The sequence below is a fragment of the Phaenicophaeus curvirostris genome, chromosome 12 (assembly GCF_032191515.1).
Source record: "Phaenicophaeus curvirostris isolate KB17595 chromosome 12, BPBGC_Pcur_1.0, whole genome shotgun sequence".
Classification (NCBI taxonomy): Eukaryota; Metazoa; Chordata; class Aves; order Cuculiformes; family Cuculidae; genus Phaenicophaeus; species Phaenicophaeus curvirostris.
In genome coordinates this window covers 16,175,222-16,198,154 of record NC_091403.1, presented here as the reverse complement: position 1 = coordinate 16,198,154, position 22,933 = coordinate 16,175,222, and the positions used below count along the sequence as shown (strand labels likewise).

Sequence of the window (22,933 nt, the reverse complement as noted above, 5' to 3'; positions counted from 1 at the left end):
CTTTAGAAACTTTATCAAAACTAAGAAGTTACTGTATCAACTTCTGTGCTCCACAACCCCAAGACTATTTAACAAGTTAAAGTATCTTCAGCTTTTCTATGGTAGCAGGCTTCCAATAAAGGATTCCTTAAATTGTTACAGGCTATTTTTTTTTCTCAGTATTGCAAGGTACTCTCTAAACAGCTTCTGGCACCTAGAAAGAAAGTTTTAAAGCATGACAACTCACTAAAGACCCAATAACACCTTGCATCTGATCCAGATCGCACGACCAAGTGGAACACTGCACTCGACTGAGTCACAAAGACTAGCTTTTAAGTGCTAACTACAGTGACAAGACAGCAAAATATTATTGATATTAAAAAGCCTTATAACTGCTATCTCTGCTAAGAGAAAGCAGAGAGGGTTTTAAGCAAAACCCCTTTTATTTAACCAGAATGTGCACAGTATCTCTCACCACACTGGGAAACAACACTGCTACTTTTCCTTTTCTCCAAAACGGAAGAACTCCTCATGTTTGAAGTACTCTCACAGTGAACACTTAACACAAACACTCTTGCTGCTCTCTTCTTACTAAACCAAAGCAGCTCCATAGCACCTAAAGCACAGCTATTTCTAAATACATAGAAATACATTTATGTAGAATACATTTCTACATAGCTTTTCTAAAAAGGGACTTCAGGCGGGGTTGAAATCAAAGCTTCAAAACAATTGTTTACTTTAATTTTCAAAGTCTCAAACTAATATGCAATCTCCTTCTAATAAAACCAGCTACAGATAAAAGTGATTACGATCTTCACAAAGGTAGCTTAACAAGTAACTCACACTTGGTAACAGTTTATAGGACCGCATGAAGTTTGTTAAACGGGAAAGATGACTCCACTGAGAGGCATGAGGCAGGTACAACTGTGGGCTCCCATTTTTGTAATTTCTGCATCAAAAAGGAAGAAACCTATCACAGAATCCAACTGCAGTGCACCCAAACAAATTGTCACAACTGCATGCACACAGATCTCAACGTCTGTGACATACTACTGTGATGATTCTGTTATCATTGAAAAAACAGTGTTTTTTAATAGAGACTGCGATACAAAGACCTTTTCAAATACGGACACAATCACAAAGCCTGCAGTAAAGAACACTGAACCATGAGCATCTTGATACAGTTTAAGGGAGCTGCTCTAGAAATTCCATTTATCATGTCGTCAACCAAACATCAAAGAAAGTACGATGCCTTTCCAGGCAACCTAGTAGAATAAGACAGCACCATACTTCATATAAACACCTCAGCTAGCGGACTCTTTTGGATAGGATACAGATGTCGAGGAGAGACAACAGGATGGCTTTTGAAGCCTACAGGATTGTCTTCTGAAGACTTGCTAAACTATATGTGGCATTTCTTACAACAAAAGCCCTCCAGGAATGAAGCTGTATTCTCACAGGCTTAGAACTAAACGCAGGGTAGGACAAATCAAAACGGGCAAAACACTTAAGCAAAATGTCTCAAGGTGGCAATTCCTGTGGAAGAATTTTGTGTGTGAGGATCTACAGCTCTTCACCATCCCTGGAGAGCTGTAAAAGAAGTACCTACAGTTGCTGTTCTGCACAGGCACAAATCCCGCTGGACATTCAGGAGGTCCAAGGCATACATTCTCTCTTTGTAGATGGGCTTGTGCACAAAATAAAATGTATGACCCATGGGATTTTAGCTATAAGCCTCTTGGCACACCTTGAGCAGCTGTATGTAACAATTGTTTGGTGACCTATGCTAAATTATTTGTGGCTCTGTTCCTGTGTTATAGTTATTTCCCCGCCCCTTCCAGACAAAACGTTCCCATTCGGAGGGAGTGAAGCAACACTCACAGCAGACTAAGTGAGCTACAGAACGCTCAAGCCAACTGGATACAGAGAAGGCCATGGGATCAGAAAGGATGCATCCCAGAGTGCTGAGGGACCTGGTTAATGCCATTTCAAGGGTTTCCTATCACATTTTTGAAAGGTTGTGGTGACAGAAAGGGGTCTCCTGACATCTGGAAAGCAAACGTAATCCCTGTCTTCACAAAAGAAGGTGCAGAGATCTACAGGCTGGTCAGACTAACCTCAGTACCTGGGAAGATTATGGAGAAAATCCTTATAGAAGCTAACTTCACACACACAAGGAAGACTCATATTAAACAGTACTGAAAGTTTACCAATGTAAACAAATTTCTGTTAACTTTATATATATCGTGGTAAAAGATGACAACATTTAACTTCCCATAAAAGGATAAATCAAGCATGCAGTGTTCTAAAAGGTGGCGTTTATATTACACCACTCAGACTAAGACTAGCATGACAAAGGCCAATATTTCAAATACAACTCAAGTTCGTTGGAGGAAAACAAAAAAGCACAAAATACCACTTGTTAAGACTACCAGTAATTGTTCAGCAGCCAGGCTAACTTACTGCAAGTGTCGTCACTGATTGGCAGATCTGAAATGCCAGCATACAATAAATATCTTAAAAGAAGTATTATATTCTTAATTAAGTTAAAGCAAGTAGTAGCTATTCAAGTTGTTTTCGAAGTAGATTTTATTTCTCTTAAAAAATGGTCTCTTTAAGTGGGACGTTAAAGAATGCACATAGTGTTCAGATTTAGCACTTCAGTGCTTAAGTATATTGAAAGCCAGTAATCCTACCAGATGCCTCCTGACTTCAATGTCACTGAAGAATTTATTCAGGCAATAGTTTCATAACCGCCAGCAGAAGAGCAAGTTCTGCTGGCCTTTTTCACCCACTCCATTTCTCTTCTTTCCTTGCGCTGGCACAAAAACTGATTCAGCTGAAAAATATACTTTAACTTCTGGTCAAGTCAGTTACTGGGGAAAGAAAAATGTCTAACCAGAAAGTTTTAATTCAGGCTCATTTCCCTTCACTGAAAAACTCACACTTACGGCACATCTAGACAACACAGGAGCACCGCCAGTGTAAGCAGTACACAGACGTCTGTTTTGGTGGGGTTTTTGGTGCTGGGTTGCCCTTTTTACCCTCTTCCTCCTGACTGGGCTTGGGTCTGCACAATAAATTAATGGAAGTTACATGTTTGGCAGGAAAGCATTAATTTCTTTTGTGTAACGTAGCAGGTGGAATTGGCTTGCCTTGCCATAGAACACGAGGCAGCGAAGGAGGAGAGGGAGGGAAAGCATCACCAGGGCAGGACCACCAGAGAGCAGCAAGTCATTACTGTGGCTTTGTCTTACAGCATAACTGAACCTTTAGATCCTTCTAAAATCAAAAATAAACTGCAATCTTCGGCCTCTGGGCAATGGTATTTCAAAATTACTACCAAAACACCTGATTTTCATTTTGATGAGCGTTTCTGAAACAACCATCCAACAGCTGCCTTTCCAGACACTGTCTCATCCAGCCATATAAAATTCATCAAGTTATTATTTTAAACCCCAGACAAATTCTGTGGAGGCCAAGTGCCATGTTAATGAAGGCTGGCATTCATCTCAATTTATAGCAAGGATGCAAAATAAATCACTGATGCCAACAGCTCATAAATGCCTTCCCACAACTCCCCCATGTGTCCAGAAAAAAACAGAAGTTCTCCCATCCTCACTGGGAAATAGGTAGTTTAATATCCAGCAGCAAAAAAAAAGCAAGATACCAGTTGGAAGTCCTAGCAACACAGAAGAGCACGTTGTACTAATGAAAACAAACAATTTATCACGGATTTGCAATGACGTTCAGCACCTGATCAGCCTGGCCAAAGCACGATCACTTGTTAAATCCAGGCTTTTTGGGCATCTCATTAGTTTTCTTTTTCGTATTTTCTATCCACCTCTCCATTTTACTTTTTTTAAATGACTCTCAGGTAAAAAGAAAGGTTCTACCCTATTTCCACTCCTTAAAGCACATCATTATGTATGGATAATTAAGTACTGTTCAATATGCCTGCATGCACCATGCAACAAAGCATGACGCTAAAACCTGCAAATAATATTGCCTAAACAAAATACTTCTTTATACACGTCAAAGTTATTAACAGCATCAGCGAGTGAACAGATCCCTTAAACCAAGCAATTCTTAAAGTTCAAGGTACACATCTTACCTTCTAGCGTATAGGATCTACTTGAGATAAATTTTATCTTTCTCCAGCTACTAACAAAAAAAATATCAGCATTGTTTTTCTTTCTCGCAGTATTGAAACCTTACTCAGACTCACTTGCCGGACCATGTGGTTTATGCATTTATTCGGAACGAAGAAGTTCTAAGAGAGCCCTAAAAGTGATCTAATACTAAAACCTGATCAAGCACGTGTTCCAGAGCCTATTAAACCTGATAGCTTGTCTGTTTTATCCCTAAATCATACAGATATCGCAGTACACTTCATTAGTGCAGCAGTGCTAGCAATTGCTTTTGATTGTACTCCTTCTATGCCAGTTTAAGAATAATATAAACTACAACAGAAAGTAAATTTTTCAAATTAAAGATTTCACTGAGGGACTGAATCCCTCTAATCCCTCTCCTCAGGTAAACCACTGAGTTGTGATGTATCTTAACATTTTAACATGTTGGGTTCATGATTCATAATTAACCGTGAACTAAAGTTATAACTGGGTCTGTTAACCCATAACAGGTTTATATATAAAGTATCTAAAGACAACACTCTATACACCAGAGTATAAATACAGTGTACAGACACAAAGCCTTGCACAACTCTGTAAGAAGAGTTCAAACTCAGGTATCCTCTAAAAATATTCCAATCTTAAAACTCCACACAATTAAAAAAAAAGTGCACATTGATGGAATTTTCAAAATTATTCCTATTTAATACCTATATGGCTTAAAACTAGACAACTCTATAGATAAGTAGAACTTAGCTTTAAGATCTGTGTGAAATTAATGAATGCAAGATGTGTTGTACACAAAAAACCCACAAATGTTGGAGTTCTTTCCAAGTTGTTCCCAGTTTGCACTCCTCTCACAGCAACATCATTAAGAATCATGAACTTGTCCTTTTTTGGACAGACACTGGCGTCAGCCTAAAAAAGCACACAAAGGAAGGACTCTGTCTTCCAGCTAATAAAAACATTTGCAACACTTAAACCCTAGAAACATGAATGCAGTTAACATCAAGAAACCTAATATGGAAAAGTCATTTTAGTTCAACATAGAGTTATGATAAATCTTTTATATTTGTTGAGACATTTACCAACAAGTTACATCAGATATTTTGGAGATGCGTACTGGCCATCATTCCTAGATTTATATTCAGCATTATTAAGCATTCTTTGAAGATTTACCTGCACTGCTAAACACAAAGACACATGCTTCTGCTACCTGCTGGAGAGGTGTGCTTGAAATGTTGAATGCACCCATTCTCCTCACAAAGAATAAGTTAACACGGACTTCTAAAACCAAATAAACCTCATGAACTTGCTTCTCTACGTCCATGGGATCGTACGTTATGTGCTTACTGTGATTTCTAACTTCAAGGCATATTTGCCTGCCTAGAATCAGGAAACAACCCTCACAAGTGGTTAATAAATCACTTTAGATTAATTCTGTGCCAGCACAGTTTAGTTCAGAAAACAAAAAGGCCTTAAAAAGCATGCCAGTAATTATGTCTCAAAACTCTTGATAGTTTACAAGAATTTATGAGGGAAAAGCCACTGAAGTCTTTTGCATGCACCACTCCTGATCATAGAAAGAACAGCACGACTTCTGACCGCTGCAAACCAGCTCACCCCTCGCCTCACAGCACAACCGCCACGAGCACAACCTCCTGATGTATTTTGATTTGACTTTTTGAGAAGCCGCAGAAGAGCAGGATTGGGAGCCAGAGTTTCGCTCCCAGACACAGCATCCAGATAAATACGAAAGCTGCTAAGCAGTGCAGGGGGAGTGAGACTTTATCAGCTGCTCCACCCAGCCTTCTCCAGAAACACCCTTTTCTCACAGTGTAGCTTTGTAAAAAACATGAAACTACTTCCCTACTATGACTTTATGATTAACCACAGCGAAACTCCCCTCCTAATGCCGAAAAGCGATGCCTAAGGGAAGCCGTCCCTAAGCTACGCATCCCCCCAGACTCGGGGGGGTTTTCCTCCAGCCTGGGACAGACTCGAGACCCTCCTGGAAGCGCTTCAGAGAAAAACTAACGGGCTCAGTTTTGATCTTCTGAACTTTCTGCCACCGGTTTGGGCTGGGGAGGGTGAGGGCCTGCGATCCCCGGGAGGACCGGGCATAGGGATGGGGAAGGGGAAAGAGAAAGAATGGGGAAAGGGAGGGGTGGGGAGAAAGCACCGGGAAGGGCGGAGAAGAGAGAAAGCAACGGGAAGGGGGCGGGGGAGAGAGAGAAAGCACCGGAAAGGATGGGGGGGAGAGAAAGCACCGGGAAGGAGGGGGGGGAGAGAAAGCACCGGGAAGGAGGGGGGGGAGAGAAAGCACCGGGAAGGAGGGGGGGGAGAGAAAGCACCGGGAAAGGGGGGGGGGGAGAGAAAGCACCGGGAAAGGGGGGGGGGGAGAGAAAGCACCGGGAAAGGGGGGGGGGGGAGAGAAAGCACCGGGAAGGGGGGGGGGGGAGAGAAAGCACCGGGAAGGGGGGGGGGGGAGAGAAAGCACCGGGAAGGGGGGGGGGAGAGAAAGCACCGGGAAAGGGGGGGGGGGGGGGGAGAGAAAGCACCGGGAAGGGGGGTGGGGGGGGAGAGAAAGCACCGGGAGGGGGGGGGGGGGAGAGAAAGCACCGGGAAGGGGGGGGGGGAGAGAAAGCACCGGGAAGGGGGGGGGGGGGGAGAGAAAGCACCGGGAAAGGGGGGGGGGGGGAGAGAAAGCACCGGGAAAGGGGGGGGGGGGGGGAGAGAGAAAGCACCGGGAAGGGGTGGGGGTGGGGAGAGAAAGCACCGGGAAAGGGGGGGGGGGGGAAGAAAGCACCGGGAAAGTGGGGGGGGAGAGAGAAAGCACCGGGAAAGGGGGGGGGGGAGAGAGAAAGCACCGGGAAAAGGGGGGGGGGGAGAGAAAGCACCGGGAAGGGGCGGGGGGGAGAAAGCCAAGGGCACCGGGAAGGGAGCCTCGGGATGGGGAAAAAGACCGGGCACCGGGATGGGGAAGAAGGATCGGGCACCAGGATAGGAGAACCGGGATGGAGGAGAGAGGAACCGGTCACTGGGATGGGAGAAGCGAGCAGAGACCGGGCACCAGGATAAGGGCGGAGAAAGAACTGGGCTCTGGGAAAGGGGGGAGAAAGGAGGGACCCGGGGGTGTCGGGGCCGGGGCCTCGGAGCGCCCCGAGCAGGGCCGCGGGCCTCTTACCTCCGGCGCTCGCCGCCCAGGAGCACAGCAGCAGGATGGTCCCCGCCAGGTCCATGTTGGCCGGGTACAGGCCCCGCCGCCGCAGCCTCGCCCGCGTCCGCCCGCCCGGCGGCGGGATGAGGAGGGGCGAGCGCCGAGCCCGCCTCCGCTTTGTGCCCGACACCCACCGCCCCGGAGCGGCGGCGCCCTCAGCCCCAGCTCCTGCAGCCTTAGCTCCTCCAGCGCCGGCGCCCTCAACCTCGGCTCCCCCAGCCCCAGACTCCGCGGCCGCCGCCGCCCACCGCGCCACCCCGACCGCGCGACGCGACCGGCGGGTGGTGCCGGGGCACGGGTGCGAGGGGCGGGGCCGCGTGCGGAGACAGCGTAAGGGCAGGGGAACAGAGCATAAGGGGCGGGGCAGGGAAAGGAAATAGCGTAAGTTCTGGGGGAGATAGTGTAAAGGTGGAGAGAGACAGCCTAAGGGGCTGGGCCGGGTATTGAGACAGCGTAAGGGGCGGGGCGGGGCAGGGCACGGAGACAGCGTAAGAGCAGAGGGGAGACAGCGTAAAAGGCGGGGCAAGGTACGGAGACAGCATAAGGGGTGGGGCAGGGAACGGGAGCGAGGGGCGGGGCCAAGCGTGTACAGAAACAGCGTAAGGGGTGGGTCCGCGCCGTCGCCGGGAAGGAGCTGCAGGATTGGTCTCCCTCGTGCCGGTCGAAGTCCCTCGGGGGCGCAGCCCCAGGTTCGCTTATTGTAACGGAGAGTAGGGAAGGCGTAAATGCGTTCCATCGGCCGGGTCCCCTTACCCGTTTCCTTGCAGAAACTGTTTTACTCGTTTATCGAGTTCTGATTTAGGTCACCCCATGCCGTGGAGCTGCCCCCACCGAACAGCGCCGGCCCCAGCAACAAGCGCCACCAGCCGACGACGGTAAAAATGGGAGCCTTTCAAGCAAAAAAATTACTCCTTTCTTGTCTGTCAGAGCGGCTGGTCACATGTGCAGCTGTGCAAGTCTGAGGATTCACCCAGAAGGCCAACTCATAGAACCATAGAATGGTTTGGGTTGGAAGGGAAGATGATCAAATTCCAACCCCTGCCATGGGCAGAGACATCTCCCCCTGGATCAGAGGGATAAGAGCCCCATCCAACCTGGCCTTGAACACCTCCGGGGATGGGGCAGCCACCACTGCTCTGGGCAACCTGTTCCAGTGCCTTACCACCCTCATTGTGAAGAAATTCCTCCTTATGTCTAGTCTAAATCTGCCCCTCTCCAGTTCATACTCATTCCCCTCATCCCATCGCAGTCCCTCCCCAGCTTTTTTGTAGCCCCTTCAGGCACCAGAAGGTTGCTATAAGGTCTTGCAGCCTTCCTTTTTCCAGGATTAACCCCAACTCTCTCTGCCTATCCTCGTATGGGAGGTGCTCCAGCCCTCAGATCATCCTTGTAGCCTCCTCTGGACCTGTTCCAGCAGCTCCATCTTCTTATGGTGCAGATTCCAGAACTGGACACAATACTCCAGATGAGGTCTCACAAGAGAGGATTAGAGGGGCAGAATCCCCTCCCTCGCCCTGCTGGCCACGCTGCTTTTGATGCAGCCCAGGACACAGTTGGCCTTCTAGGCCGTGAATGCACGTTGTTAGCTCATGTCGAGCTTCTCATCAACCAGTCCCCCAAGTCCTTCTGTGCAGGGCAGCTCTCAATCACATCATCCCCCATCCTGTATTGAAAATGGGGATTGCACTGACCCAGGTGTAGGATCTTGCAGTTGGCCTTGTTGAACTTAAGGAGGTTGAAAAGAAAGCTGAGGAGAGACTGTTTACAAAGGCTTGTAGCAATAGGTTAAGGGGCAGATTTAGACTAGACATAAGGAGGAGTTTCTTCACCATGAGGGTAGGGAGGCACTGGCACAGGTTGCCCAGGGAAGTTGTGGCTGCCCCATCCCTGGAGGCACAAACAGCAAGGAGTGAGAGGGAAGTACCACAGACCCTGCTGTGAATAAGGAATCATAAAATAGTTTGGGTTGGAAGGGACCATCCTTTGTCCATCATCCATCCCTGGAGATGTTCAATGCCAGGTTAGATGGTGCCTTGGGCAGCCAGATCCGGTGGGAGGTGTCTCTGCCTATGGCAGGGAGGGTGGAACTGAGTAGGTTTTGAGATCTCTTCCAACCTGAAGTATTCTAGGAGCCTATAAGCCTGTGATCGCTGCTACCCCTTCAGGTACTGAAGACTGCCCTAAGCTCCCGCAGCCTGTTTATGAGGCTCCTCACCTGGGAGGGGCCGCCATTCCCCACCCCCGGGGGCGTGGCCGCTTTTCCCCTCCCTCCCCTGGGGGCGTGGTCTCCATTTCCCTCCCTCCTATGGGGGCGTGGTAGCAATCCCTAGGGGGCGTGGCCTCCATTTCCCGCCCCCCGGGCGTGGCCTCCATTTCCCTCCCCGGGGGCGGGGCCGCCCTTTTCTCCGCCTCCTCGGGGCGTGGCATCTATTTCCCCACTCAGGGCGGGGCTGCGCCATCCGTGATGGCGTCGGAGGCGGCGGGGCCGCAGCTCTTGCGGCGCCGCTGAGCGCCATGGCGAGCCCGGCGCGGCCCCCGCTGACGCCGCCCCCGGGCGCCCCGCCGACCCCCCCGGAGGCCGCGCCGGGCAGCCCCGCCGAGTCGCGCAGCCCGGACTCGCTGGAATCCTTCTCCAACCTGCACTCGGGATGCCCCAGCGGCTCCGAGCTCAACAGCGACGCCGAGGAGGCGGCGGGGGGTGTCGGCGGCGGGGAGCGGCCTGGCGGCCCGCGGGAGCGCTTTCCCGGGCAGTCCGTATACCACATCAAATGGGTGCGCTGGAAGGAGGAGAACACGCCCGTCATCACCCAGAACGAAAACGGCCCCTGCCCGCTGCTGGCCATCATGAACGTGCTGCTGCTGGCCTGGAAGGTGCCGGGGGAAAGGGGCTGGGGACAAAGAGAAGCTCTGATCCCTCCCTGCAGTCCCCCGAGGGCAGCTTGTGGGGAGGTGGGTGCTGGGGCTCCTCTCCCAGGTGGTGGAATGAGAGGGAATGGCCTCAGGCTGCCTCAGGGGAAGTTCAGGGTGAACATAGGAAAAAATTCCGTCGCACACAGCGCTGGAACAGCTGCCTAGGGAGGTGGTGGAGTCGCCATCCCTGGAGGGGTTTAAAAGACACATAGATGAGGTGATTAGGGACGTGGTTTAGTGGTGGACAGGTATGGTTGGGCTTCATGTTCTCTAAGGTCTTTTCTAGCCTAACAATTTTATGATTTGTTCTGTGATTCTGCCTTTCAGGCCTCTTCCTTTTATAAAGAACTTTAAAAAAAGGAGAGAACCACAGCTGGGCTCCAGGACATGCCCTAACAGTGAGCATCTGCTTGCTTTCCTGAGAGGAACTCAATTTGAGTCTTAGAATCATAGAATGGTTTGGGTTGGAAGGGACCTTAAAGATCGTACAGTTCCAACCCCCCTGCTAGGGGCAGGGATACCTGATCAGGCTTCCCAAGCCCCAACCAACCTGGCCTTGAACACCTCCAGGGATGGGGCAGCCACAGCTTCCTTGGGCAACCTGGGCCAGGGCTTCCCCACCCTCCCAATGAAGAAGTTTCTCCTTATGTCTAGTCTAAATCTGCCCCTTCCAGTTTATACGTGTCTTATGAGGAGCAGCTGAGGGAGCTGGGGTTATTTAGCCTGGAGAAGAGGAGGCTGAGGGGAGACCTTATAGCTGTCTACAACTGCCTAAAAGGAGTTTGCAGGGAGGTGGTTGCTGGTCTCTTCTCCCAAGTGACAGGGCAAGAGGGAATGGCCTCAAATTGTGCCGGGGGAAGTTTAGATGGGACATTAGGAAAAATTCCTTCACAGACAGGGTTCTCGAGCACTGGCAGAGGCTTCCCGGGGAGGTGGTTGAGTCACCATCCTGTCTTTATAAGACAAGTAGGTGGGGTCCTTGGGGACATGATTTAGTAGTGGGCAGGTACAGTTGGACTCGGTGATCTCAAAGGTCTTTTCCAACCTAAGGATTCTATGGTGCTCTACTAAACTGAGCAATGGTTTGCAGGTGTGTTCAGGTTTCTAATAAGTAAACATTGCTATTTATAGCACTAAAATCATAGGCAGTGTTTCGGGAAAATAGGTTGCTTTTGTATAATGAAGTGTCTGCAGAGTTGTACAGAACACAGCTTTGTACAATAACTGCCTGAATAGCAGGCATAACATACAGTTAAGCAGCTTAAGTACAAGGACATCAGAGTAATGTATGGTTATGCAGCATAGATTGTGTTTAAATTAGTGGGTAAATTGGGTTGTTATCCAGTATGGCATTGGTAGCTGGAAGTTCTCCTTCCAGCCCAGCCACTGTTGCGGATACAGACTTCCTGTACTCTTAAAATAACTCTTTTAAGCTATTGAAATGTAATGCGTAGTGTAATTATTAACATTTTAATGTGAAAGGAGTCTGTTGGAGAAGGGTTATGAGGTTGATGCCAAACAAGGAGGAGGGGTTACTTCTCGAGAAATGCTGGCAGTTGGACCCCGAAAGATTGATAAGCAGAGTCGTAGAACAGAAAAGCTTTATGGAATAGTTTCAGTTAGTACTGAAGAATGTAAGAAGGCTGTTCATGGGTGTTACAGGTGAAATAGGAAAAGGTCGAAATGGAAATAATATTATAAAAGTGAATTTGTTTAGAGGAAGGTAACTTTCCAGAAGATTTTTTTTTTTACTTTTTAGTTGTATTTTCAGTACATTTTCCTATGCTCGTATGTCAGGAGGGAAGCTGTGGGTGCAGCGATGCAGGTATTCGGGCATCAGTGAAAACAGCACGGGGAAGTTGTCTGTGACTTCAAGGTACTGCCTTACATAGGCTTAGCTGTTCTCAAGAGGCTGTGAAGGTGTTCATAGACTGAAGTATTAACACTTGCTTTCTGTGCCCCTTCTTTAGCATCTGGAGGTGAATGGAGGGCCTTGGAGAACTTCTCATGCCTCGTCATTTTGTATGGTAGTATTTTAAAAGAAATTACATGTTACAGGGTTTTGGGTTTTAACTTCACTTAATGAAAGCACATAAATAGGACAGCACAGCTCTTGTTGCTTGCATTTAAGTTTTTGGAGGTTTTGAACCTTACCATTCTTCCTTTGCCTTTTTAAATGTAAGATCACTTTCTTCTGCTGTTGTCCATCCAGAATTTGAAGTGATGTTCTGCTTTGATGAAATATTATGTAGCAAGAATTAAGATGATATTCAGTTTTATAAGCCGATGAAAATCAAAATGCCTCTTGGGAGTGCCCCACTGTTTCTTACTGCTAGGATTACCGTAGGGGTTTTCTATAATTCTATTTATATAAAACCTCAGCAGAATTTACATGAGTTGCAGACAGGCAGCTAAATTGGTGAAACTGCCATCGTATGACCTTATTATTTACATGCTTGAGGAAATACCTGTTTGTCAGTTTTATGTTGCCCCTGCTTATAGTTGGTTTTCCTAATTAGTCTCTCTCCAAATTAGCCTTTTCTTCCCCTAGTTCATAGTAAAGAACCATGTCAGCATTGTTTGGATTGGCAAGCTTATTGGCAGCTCACCTGTACATTGCCGACAGTAGCTAGGTATGTACTGAGGCTGAAGTTGAGCACCCACCTTCTCATGTCTCTTGAGCCACGTGAATGCTAGATTAGTTTAGGTGAATACAATTAGGGAACAAGGAGGCAGAACAAGAGATGAAAATAGGTGAAAGCAGAGTGAGAATGCCATCGTGTGTGTTAGGAGAAAAGAATGCTTGTGGCAGGGGTAAAAAAAATGGAGTAAGAAGGAGATGAGGTGGGGAAATAAAATCACAACAAAGCATAAGAAGGTAAACAGTTAAGCTTTGGGCTCTCTTCCCTCTGTCAGTAACCAACTTTACTTCTTGGGACTCTGTCCTGGCAGGGCTGAGAGTTTTGGTTTCCCTGTAGGTAGGTAAGATCTCAGATAACTTCAGAATACATGTTAGTGCTCAAAGTTGAGAAATACTAATTACAATGCTATTTTTCAAGTTTTCACAGACTTCCCTTTGCATGGCAAATCACGTGCTTCTGTTATTCCAGAATGGGAGTGGTGACTTTGAGATCCAACAGCTGTGCTTTCACAGCAGTGAAAGCTGAATTCACGTAATTGATTGTGACAAGTAGCACATGATCAATTTGCTTAGAACTAAAATCTTTATTTACAACTTATTATTAAGTGGGAAGCCTTCCAAGGGTACGTAGGCCATAATCACGGAAACATTTATGCCTAAAAGCTCAGATTAACACTTGGATTTTTTAAGGAGAGCTCACTTCAGGTATTTCAGCTCCTCAGAATGCAAGCTCCTTGCCCCCAAAGAGCATTGTGATCTTCTGTTTGTGTGTCCCAGCTGTCCTTGTTCAAACACTAAGTAAAGAGAGACTGCATGTAGTTTGTTAATTTGCTTAAAGGATTGCAATAGCAGGAGGACTTAAAGTACTTGCACCTTAGGTACGTATGCCACACACTCAAAAATTTTCTTCCTACTGGTTATGAATATCTTGTTCATTAACAGAGCAAGATTATTCTCTGTTCCTAGTCGTTATTCAGTTTTTATTTTGACCTTTGGAGGTATTTGATTAGGTGTTAAGATCATTATCTAAGGATACAGGTATAAAGACTACTTAAAAATAATTGATTCTTTGAGAGTGCTGTATCTGTATGTTCTCATCTCTGAGATGCTGGTTTGGCAACGCTTTAGTTTTTTGAAATTCTGAAATTGTAGTATCCATTGGGACTGATCAGATTCCTTTTTGATAGTACCAGATTTTGGAACTCAACTTGCAGTACAATTGTTACCTCTGTTTTATCCACTGCTTTCAAAGGAGCCTGAACATAGGACTTCAAGGCGGCTTGTTGTAGAAGCTTTACTTCTAAATGTGAATAATGAAATCATTGCTTTACTTCTGTGGATCGCTTGTATAAGCTGAACTTATGGTTCAGCCTTTAGGAGGGAAAGCCAAGGAGTTGTGCTTGCAGAAGTGTTACAGCAATGTTCTTCTAAGTAAAAAGAAAACCAAAGCAGTATGATACTAACTTGAGAAAGTAACGGTTGTGCCAAACAGTTTAGGCTTCTGTGATGGCGAGCATGAGTATTGAAAAACATTTAAAACGGTATACGCAAGCATGGGTTGTCTCTTCTGATGCAGAGTAGTGTAGGATGCTGTCTCTTGACTTCTTTAAATCTGAAGACCACTCGGTTTTTCCTCAGGATTGCAGCTCACTGTAGTTAAGCTTAGCCATGCAAAGCTTGCTTTTCTAAGTACTTCTGTTGTCGTTGTTAGGTGTAGTCCCTGCACAGCTTTCTGATAACTTCTGGCATTGCATTATGTAGTAAGCTGGGGGAGGATCAGGGGAGGAGCCTTTCTCAGGACTTTCTCTATGACCGTCATCAGATGCTAAAAGCATAGTAAGGGTGCTGTGTAATTCTGCTCTGTTTCTCAGGTGGGATGTGATGTCATGTAGTCAAAGAACTCTATGAACCTTAACACAGAAATTATATCCAGGGAAGAGAGACAAATTGTTTTGGTACGTAAAATAATCTGAAAGGGAAACATAATGTAATAAAAATATAAATAGTACTGTCTTGAAAAGTGAGTTCATATGGAATATCTTGTCCTTGCAGCTTTTTACATAGAAGTATAATCCCAGTAGCATATTTGACAGTGTCTTTAAAATTTTTTTTTCTATCACAGTCCTCTCAGTGAATGGAAGGTTTTGAGAGCAGTGTTCCCTGCATGCCTAGTAGTACTAACATTTTGGTAACTTAAACTGTGTATGAATTGCCTATTTAGGTGACTGTGACAATTCTGTGTTATAACCCTTTATGCGCAGATGTTTCCAAACTGAGAGCAAAGAAGAGTAACCTTCTAGTTGGAAATTTTTAGATTTAGGTTCTTGTAAAAGCAGCCAGTTGTTCAGAGGAGCCAAGTGTAGTGTGCTTCTGCTGATACCTGTTTGTTTTGTCAGTCTGCAGCCATAGTGCCTGGTCTGAGGTCTGGCATCGGCCCTTTACACGTGATCTCCTTTACTTGCTGTTGAGCTAAACCTCCTTATGGCCGGAATTTGCACAGATTACTTGGGCGAACTCACTCAGCCTCCAAAGGAGAGGCGCTGGTGAGCTCCTGATGGGTGCTCAGTGGAGGCCCTGGCAGCCTTCCTCCCTGCATCTGTGGGATGAGCTGAGCTTACAGATCAGCAGGCCTGGAGCTGTGTGTTTTCCACAAAAGGAATCGTGCTCTGGGGGTGTTAGAAGGAAACCTTCTGGTCGAGTGGGGAGCTGTTAAGGTTATTGGGCAACAGCATGTACCATCAGGCTGTCATGTGATGAGCTTATGAAGCTGTTCCTTTGAGACAAGTGGTACGTATTTGCAGGGAGTATTTAATTGGGCTTTTTTGTCAAGGCAGGTTGAAGCTACCCTTACCTCTTACGGAACACTGAATTCAATGGAGCGCATTGTTTACATAAACATGTTCTGAGACTATAAATTACAAGCTGTTGGAAATTTGTGTTGTCCTGCTGTGCAGGACTGTATCACTTGTTTCAACCCCTTCTGAAAGACGGGAGGATTCAGTGGAAAGTATTTAAAATCAGTATTATGTAGTTTTCCAGTTTGTAGTCTAATGCATCAAGACTTTAAGTTGTGTTAGACATACAAATGAAATTTTTTTTAACCAGTCTTGTCTTTTGATGACAAAGATAGCTGAAATGTACCTCATGCTGTTGTTGGGTGAGAAAGATTTAGTTTCCCGCTCTAGAGAATGGAAAGGAAAACAGTGAAAAGTAGCTGGAGTTAGGAAGGCAGATCAGGGCAAAAGGCCAGGACACTGCAGTAGAGGGATGCAGGAAGTGGGTGGGAGTTGAGGAAGTGCAGCTTTGCTAAAATATGAAGCTTATGTAAAATCCAGCAACTAAGCACTGAAACCTCTTGAGAAAATTTTTCCCACTAAATAATCACAGAATCACAGAATCACAGAATAACCAGGTTGGAAGAGACCCACCGGATCACCGAGTCCAACCGTTCCTACCAAACACTAAACCATATCCCTCAGCACCTCGTCCACCCGTGCCTTAAACACCTCCAGGGAAGGTGACTCAACCACCTCCCTGGGCAGCCTGTTCCAGTGCCCAATGACCCTTTCTGTAAAGAATTTTTTCCTAACGTCTAGCCTAAACCTCCCCTGTCGGAGCTTGAGGCCATTCCCTCTTGTCCTGTCCCCTGTCACTTGGGAGAAGAGGCCAGCACCCTCCTCTCTACAACGTCCTTTCAGGTAGTTGTAGAGAGCAATGAGGTCACCCCTCAGCCTCCTCTTCTCCAGGCTAAACAACCCCAGCTCTCTCAGCCGCTCCTCATAAGGCCTGTTCTCCAGCCCTTTCACCAGCTTTGTTGCTCTTCTCTGTACTCTCTCCAGAGAGATTATAATGGACAACAAATGGATTATAATTATAATGGACAACAGCTTTCACTGCTATTGCTTACATTGTTTTCTTCCATTAATTTATGTGGAGATCGACTGTGGTTCTGCATGATTTTTCTCTCCCTCTTAAGTTTTAAAGTGTTTTTCCCATTTCCTCTTAGTTGTATGTTTCCTGTAGATTAAGCATTTGCAATGAAGCTCTGAACAGTTAGGAAACATCATATTCTCTATAGCCATCTCTGTTCAGAAGTATTTATATCTGGACTGGACCCCCATTAGCCTGTTGTAGAGATATGATGAAGGTCCCACAAAACATGCCAGTCCTAAAATTGTGCTGTCAAATAATCCATTAATGTTGTTTCACATTTAATTAGGTTAATTTTGAGATTTAGTTTGTTAAAATACCTGACTAGGAGAGATCCTGCAGGTAGAAGTAAAACTGCCTTGGTTCTGCAGTAAAAAAAAAAAAAAAAGGCTTAGCATTTCAGTTGGGAGGGAAAATTCAGACTGTTAACCAATGATACAAATACCTCCTTTAGCCTCTAAAGCCTGGCGCATTAATAGGTTTATACCATGAGTATGTAGAGCTTATATGTAGGTAACCCATGTGATTATGCTTCACAGCCGCTGCTTGTAGTGTAGACATACTTCTGGATGCCCCCAAATGAGTGCAGAGTAGAAACCCCCAAGCAATGATGGCTGAGCAACTGTGAATGGTTTTAAATGAAGAATAAAATGAGCTGGCTTCAGTCCTGAAAGAATCATCACAGTAGTCCTGCTAACAGCTGGGGGAACAATGCTAATTTTCCTTTGCATATACTGGCACACCTGCACTGCTGGTAGTCTCAGAACCGTTGATGCATGGCTGAGTAAGCAGTGCTGTTCTGTGCCGTTGCACCGACGTGCCTTAGGAGCCCTAATGAACCAGACCCAGTTCAGGAGTGTGTGCAGCTAAGGGTTGGATGCTGCTGTTTCAGAACTGGAAGTTTAAGAATCAGCTTTTTGAACCTGTAGTCCTCAAATTTATTTTATGTGAATCTTCAGTATGAATATTATGAGCAGGATCAAAGATTGCGAAAGCCTTTAGCCTGTGGAGTATTAGTGAAACTTAGAGAAGTTTTACAAAGTTAAGAACATTGAAAGGATGTTTTCAAAAATTCACATGCCTAGGCATCCATGACTGATTTTTCTTCTTGTTTAGTTCATATCATTTGCAGTTTTTTTACAAGCAGACCTAATTAAGCCTTCTTTCATAAAAATTTATGCTTCACTAATTTCCTGCTTTACTAACAACTTATACTTTCATTCCTTTCCTTCCCCAGATCCCTAACAATGCTGTCAGCTTTTCTGCGCCCACTGTCTGCGGGTTGACGAGCATGTGGCATGAGCCGTCTGGCCAGTTCCTACTTAAGCATGGGTCTATTAAAATGGATCCTTTTTTTCTTCCAGGTTTAATGAAACCTCTTGTAAATCCATATTTGCCTTTTGTCAAATGTGAATATAATTGGCAGCAAGATAGACTTAGTCTGATCACACCTTATTGTCTCTGCAAAGTTATTAACACAGTTTAGCTTTCAGACTGGGAAGGAAAGCCTCTATCGCAACGTGAGCAGTGTAGTGTCGTGTGTTGCTGTACTGTGGTTTTGAGTCTGGAATGCTGCATGAAAGGCTTTGTGTATTGTTCTTCCATCTCGTGGCTTCCTGCTTCCTCTCCACAACCAGTAAGGCTGGAGCCTGTTAAATCTTAAGCATAAGTTAACAATCTTGCATTGTGTCTTTCTGTCTGTGTTGAGTGATCAATAATGAGGAACTTGATTAAAAAAAAATCCTGTAAAATAAATACCAGGTTTTCTAGACTTTCAGTGGTAAGGTGTTGGAGAGAGATAGGAAGAGAAGATTAAAAACTGAAAAGAGAACTTTAAAAACAACGACAGGAAAACCCTACTGAACCTTGGAAAAATTAATATGAATATTTATGTGGAGAAAAATGGAGTACAGGGTGGTAAAAGATGATATTCTCCAATGCATTCCTTCAGATTGCAGAAGCCTGGCTTTGTCTGTGTTTGTGCTTTGGCTGCTGTTGTGGGGGCATATGTACATGGCAGCACACAACCAAAACATTTACCCAGGATATGGATGGTGGAGAGGAATACCAAAGAAGCTTTTGGCTCTGGCTGCTGCCAAGGTGGTTCATTTAAGGAGGTGACAGTGACAGAAGTAGGTCAGGAGAGAAGAGAACAGAAGTTCCACCACTGAGTTTTGTGTGTCCAGTCTCCTCTGTATGGAGTTAAAGCAAACCCTTGAAATGTGAGCATGGGACAAGAGGCTGGGATGTCATTTTCTCATACCTCTGTGAGTATTGGCTTCTCTGTCCAGGAGCTGCTGCCACCAGATTCTCTGCAGCCTCTTGTCTGTACACAGCAACTTTTGGAATTAAGGCTCAATTAAGAGTTAATGTGGCAGGGAGTCAAAGACTTTGCTGAATAAGGTGAAGTTTTCTTACCTCTGTGTGCCTAGAGTTCCCAGCCTGTTAATCCTGGGTGCCTGCAGCTGATGAAGTGCAGTGAGCAGTGTGAACCCCTCTGAGGTGGATGGGAATGCTGGTGAAAGGTTTTGGTGGGAGTAGGGAGTATTATGTAGAGAGCTGCATGTGAGAGAAAGTGTGTGCACGTGGTTTCTCTGAAAACCAAACTGCCTTTTTAAATCTCTTCTTGTAGCTGTTATTTAATAGAGGTCCTGGGAAAGTGCAGAATAAAAAGTTCTATAGAATTATTAGTTTGGAAAAGACCTCAGAGATAGTCAAGTCCAACTGTACCTGCCCACTACTAAATCATGTCCCCAAGCACCTCGTCTCCTCGCCTTTTAAACACCTCCAGGGATGGGGGCTGCACCACCTCCCTGGGCAACCTCTGCCAGTGCTTGAAAACCCTGTCTGCGAAGGAATTTTTCCTGATGTCCAATCTAAACTTCCCCTGACACACCTTGAGTCCATTCCCCCTTGTCCTATCACCTGCCACTTGGGAGAAGAGACCAACACCCACCTCTCTGCAAACTCCTTTTAAGTGTTTGTAAAGAGCAATAAGGTTTCCCCTCAGCCTCCTCTTCTCCAGGCTAAACAACCCCAGCTCCCTCAGCTGTTCCTCATAAGGCCTGTTCTCCAGACCCTTCACCAGCTTCGTTGCTGTTCTCTGAGCAGAGAAATCAATGAGGCAGATGTGATCAGAAGGCTGCTGTCTGGAAATACCTTGTTGATACTCTAAATTGTATTGTTTCAGCATTTTAAAGAGACTATACTTTTACTTTCACAGATTAAGCTGCCACCAATGATGGAAATCATAACAGCTGAACAGCTGATGGAGTACTTAGGTTGGTAATTACAATAAATGGTTTTCAATTATATATTGTGTTTGAATGAGTCATAGTATAGGAGGACTTTTATTTATTTACTGGTTTATTCAGCTTTACTTGAACGCATGCTTTAAGAAAGCTACTTACATTATTCAGTTACTTGTGCTTGTTGTTAACTGCTTTTAGAACTTTTCTGTACTGCTTTCCAAGGTGGTGAGTTTAGTGCTGTGGCTTTAGTACACCAACACATCAGTAGATTAAAACTTATTCATGTCTCTTGGGATGTTGTTTTGTTGTAGTTGACAGAATGTAGTAAGTCAGGTCTGCCTTTAATTGTCTGCAGTAACTCTAGCTCTTGGTAGTATGGCCCAGTTGAAATAACAGGAATGTTCGCAGTGGTGGGGGCCTCATTTGCAGGCACTACTCCATTGTCACATACACTTGTCAGCAAAACTGCAGCTGTTTTAGTCTGATATGTCTGTAACTTCAAGAGCCCAGCATGATCCAGGTGTTTAAAGTGCTGTTGTGGCAGTACTCGAGCTCTGTGTAACATGGTACTTTCTCTTTGTAGCCTAATAAATATAAATATAAAATATTTGAGCTTAATAAACCGAGAAAAAAAATTACTATATTTTCTTTCTTGTTGCTAGTACAGAATGTAGCTTATTCTTTTCAAAAGCATGTTACTGAATCTCACTGAAAGAGAAAAGTTAATTGCATGATTGAAAAAAAAACTTAAATCTTGCTGCCTGTGTCTAAATATTTCTTTGAATTGTACTGATAAACTAATACTGTCTGAAGTCACTGTATAATCAGAGTTGGCTAAATGTGTGTTTTCTTTTTTGAAGGCATATATTAGCTTCCGGAATTATCTTATTAAATTGAATAGCAAAGTTACCTTCTCAAATTATTTCAGTTCCTATTCAGTCAACCAGATTAGCAGTTGCCAAATGATTCTTCTACAGATAAAAAAAAAAAAAAAAGTCCTTCAACCACTTTGAACAATCTTAACTTACAAGATTATAAATTAGGAAACCTGTCATGATATTTTTCTTCGAGTCGAAACATTTTTTTAGGAATGAAGCAAGAGAATATATACAACAAACATTGAAATAAAAATTATTATGAAAACATATGCCAAAGTATTCATAGTATCAGTCAGGATAAGTGGTTGCATTTTTAAATTGTGTTACGCAGTTACGTATCTTAGTGTGAACGGTTTGACCTTTTTATATTTTTAAGCTGAGGCACAGAGAGAGGAAAACGTCTGAATAACGAAGAGTTTTGTTTGATCCCCCAGGAGGTTATGAAATGCTGCTTTAGTAACAACATGGGCCATTTGAATTCTGTCTCTCAATGTGATCTTACTATGATTTTTTCTATACTCCTGTTTTACCGCGTAGTTCTAATTCAGGTTATAAACCAACGCAATCTCATAATTTGATAGGAAACTCTAGTGGTGATGCTTATGATTAGTCAACGCCAGTCAGAAGTGTTGAAGCTTTGAATGTGGAATTTATTATTGATTTTTTTTTTTTTTGGTAGGAGACTATATTCTTGATGCAAAACCTAAAGAGATTTCTGAAATTCAGCGTCTAAATTATGAGCAGGTAAGGAGATGCTCCTAATGTGCAATTGCATATGTCTGAACCGAACTCAAACACGTAGCAAAGTAGTGGGAAGTGTTGCCTTCCTGGCAGCAGAAACTTTATGCAACACTACAGTTAAAGGAGTACAAGCAGTAAAACTCTCTTGCTCATAGCAGCCACTCTGAAGTGCAGATACTGGATCATAATCATGAGTGTTTTGCAGCTATGCTTTATCAAGTAGTTTTCTGTGTAAGCTTCAATTCTTCAGAGAGCTTTCCGGGTTTAAATCTGCTTAGTAATGAGGAACTGTGTCTTTTTATAAACTTAAGGATTTTTCAGAGGTTGCATCTAAACTGAAATTACTCAATGTAGGAACAAGCTTATTGTCCTACTGTCATTCTCTTAAGAGAAAAGTACATTTAAGCTTGCATACCAGTAAGAGGAAGAACTTAATTCCTTCAGCTAAAATGCTGAGGTTGGTGAATACATAATTATGGTGCCTCAATGAAACCATGCTGTTGCATGGTTAAAATGTTGTGCAAAGATCTGTAGGTGAGACTGTTTTTACGTATATATGCCTGCTAATGTGGTTTTTACATGCAAGTTGTGGTTTAGGATTCTGATGCATGCTAAGAGATGTCTAAAACTTCTTCCAAGATCTACGTAACATTCCTCTTTAACAGATGCAGAACTGCTTGGTATTGGGTCATGAAGTATCTCTGCTTAGCATGTTTGCTTAGTGAGTGTTCTGTGTTTTAATTGGTACGTTCTTTACATTACCAACTACATGAGGCATAGGCTGATTTCTTAAACAGGCCTCTTAAAAATACTAAAATCTCCTGTTATTTTCTAATATACAGTCTTGCGTTGGCATCCTGCTCTATCTGTTAATGAGTGCACTAATGTGTTGCAGAAGTAAATGCCAACTTAATTTATTGGTTATGTTATTGTTTAATGGATCCAGTTATTTGTAATTCTCCCGCATTTCAGCAAGTTGCTTTTTAGTTCAATAAAATTACTCGTCACTATGTATCCCACTTATGCTTTGTTAGCCTACCTAGCTCTTCAATAGTTTTATCATTACTAATCCTTTATAGTCAATCTCCCTTACTTTAGCTTTTTGTCTTCCCTTATTATTTCCACTAATTGTAGTTCTTGCCATTAACTGTATTATCTGTGAAAGAACACGACACAGAGGAAACTGTCTCTAACAATCAGTGGGTTTAGTCTGTGAATCTTTTCTGCCTCCATCTCCTTTCCAATCTGCTTCT

The 22,933-nt window shown here is 44.5% G+C and overlaps 2 protein-coding genes across 3 annotated transcripts in view; one reads left to right on the top strand and one right to left on the bottom strand.

Annotated features, from left to right (window-relative positions):
• The window catches only part of ADAM10 (ADAM metallopeptidase domain 10), a 49,529-nt gene extending 42,015 nt beyond the window's left edge, over positions 1-7,514 (bottom strand). Inside the window, exon 1 of the mRNA XM_069866899.1 lies at positions 7,297-7,514. Coding sequence (XP_069723000.1) covers positions 7,297-7,351 — 55 coding nt within the window. The 5' untranslated portion in view covers positions 7,352-7,514. The remainder of the gene's footprint in view (positions 1-7,296) is intronic.
• A 2,527-nt stretch (positions 7,515-10,041) lies between these two features.
• Positions 10,042-22,933, top strand: part of MINDY2 (MINDY lysine 48 deubiquitinase 2) — a 30,427-nt gene continuing 17,535 nt past the window's right edge. For both annotated transcript variants that reach the window (XM_069866928.1, XM_069866927.1), the window contains exons 1-3: positions 10,042-10,200; positions 20,034-20,091; positions 21,619-21,683. In XM_069866928.1, the coding sequence (XP_069723029.1) occupies positions 10,174-10,200; positions 20,034-20,091; positions 21,619-21,683 (150 nt within the window). In that variant the 5' untranslated portion in view covers positions 10,042-10,173. The remainder of the gene's footprint in view (positions 10,201-20,033; positions 20,092-21,618; positions 21,684-22,933) is intronic.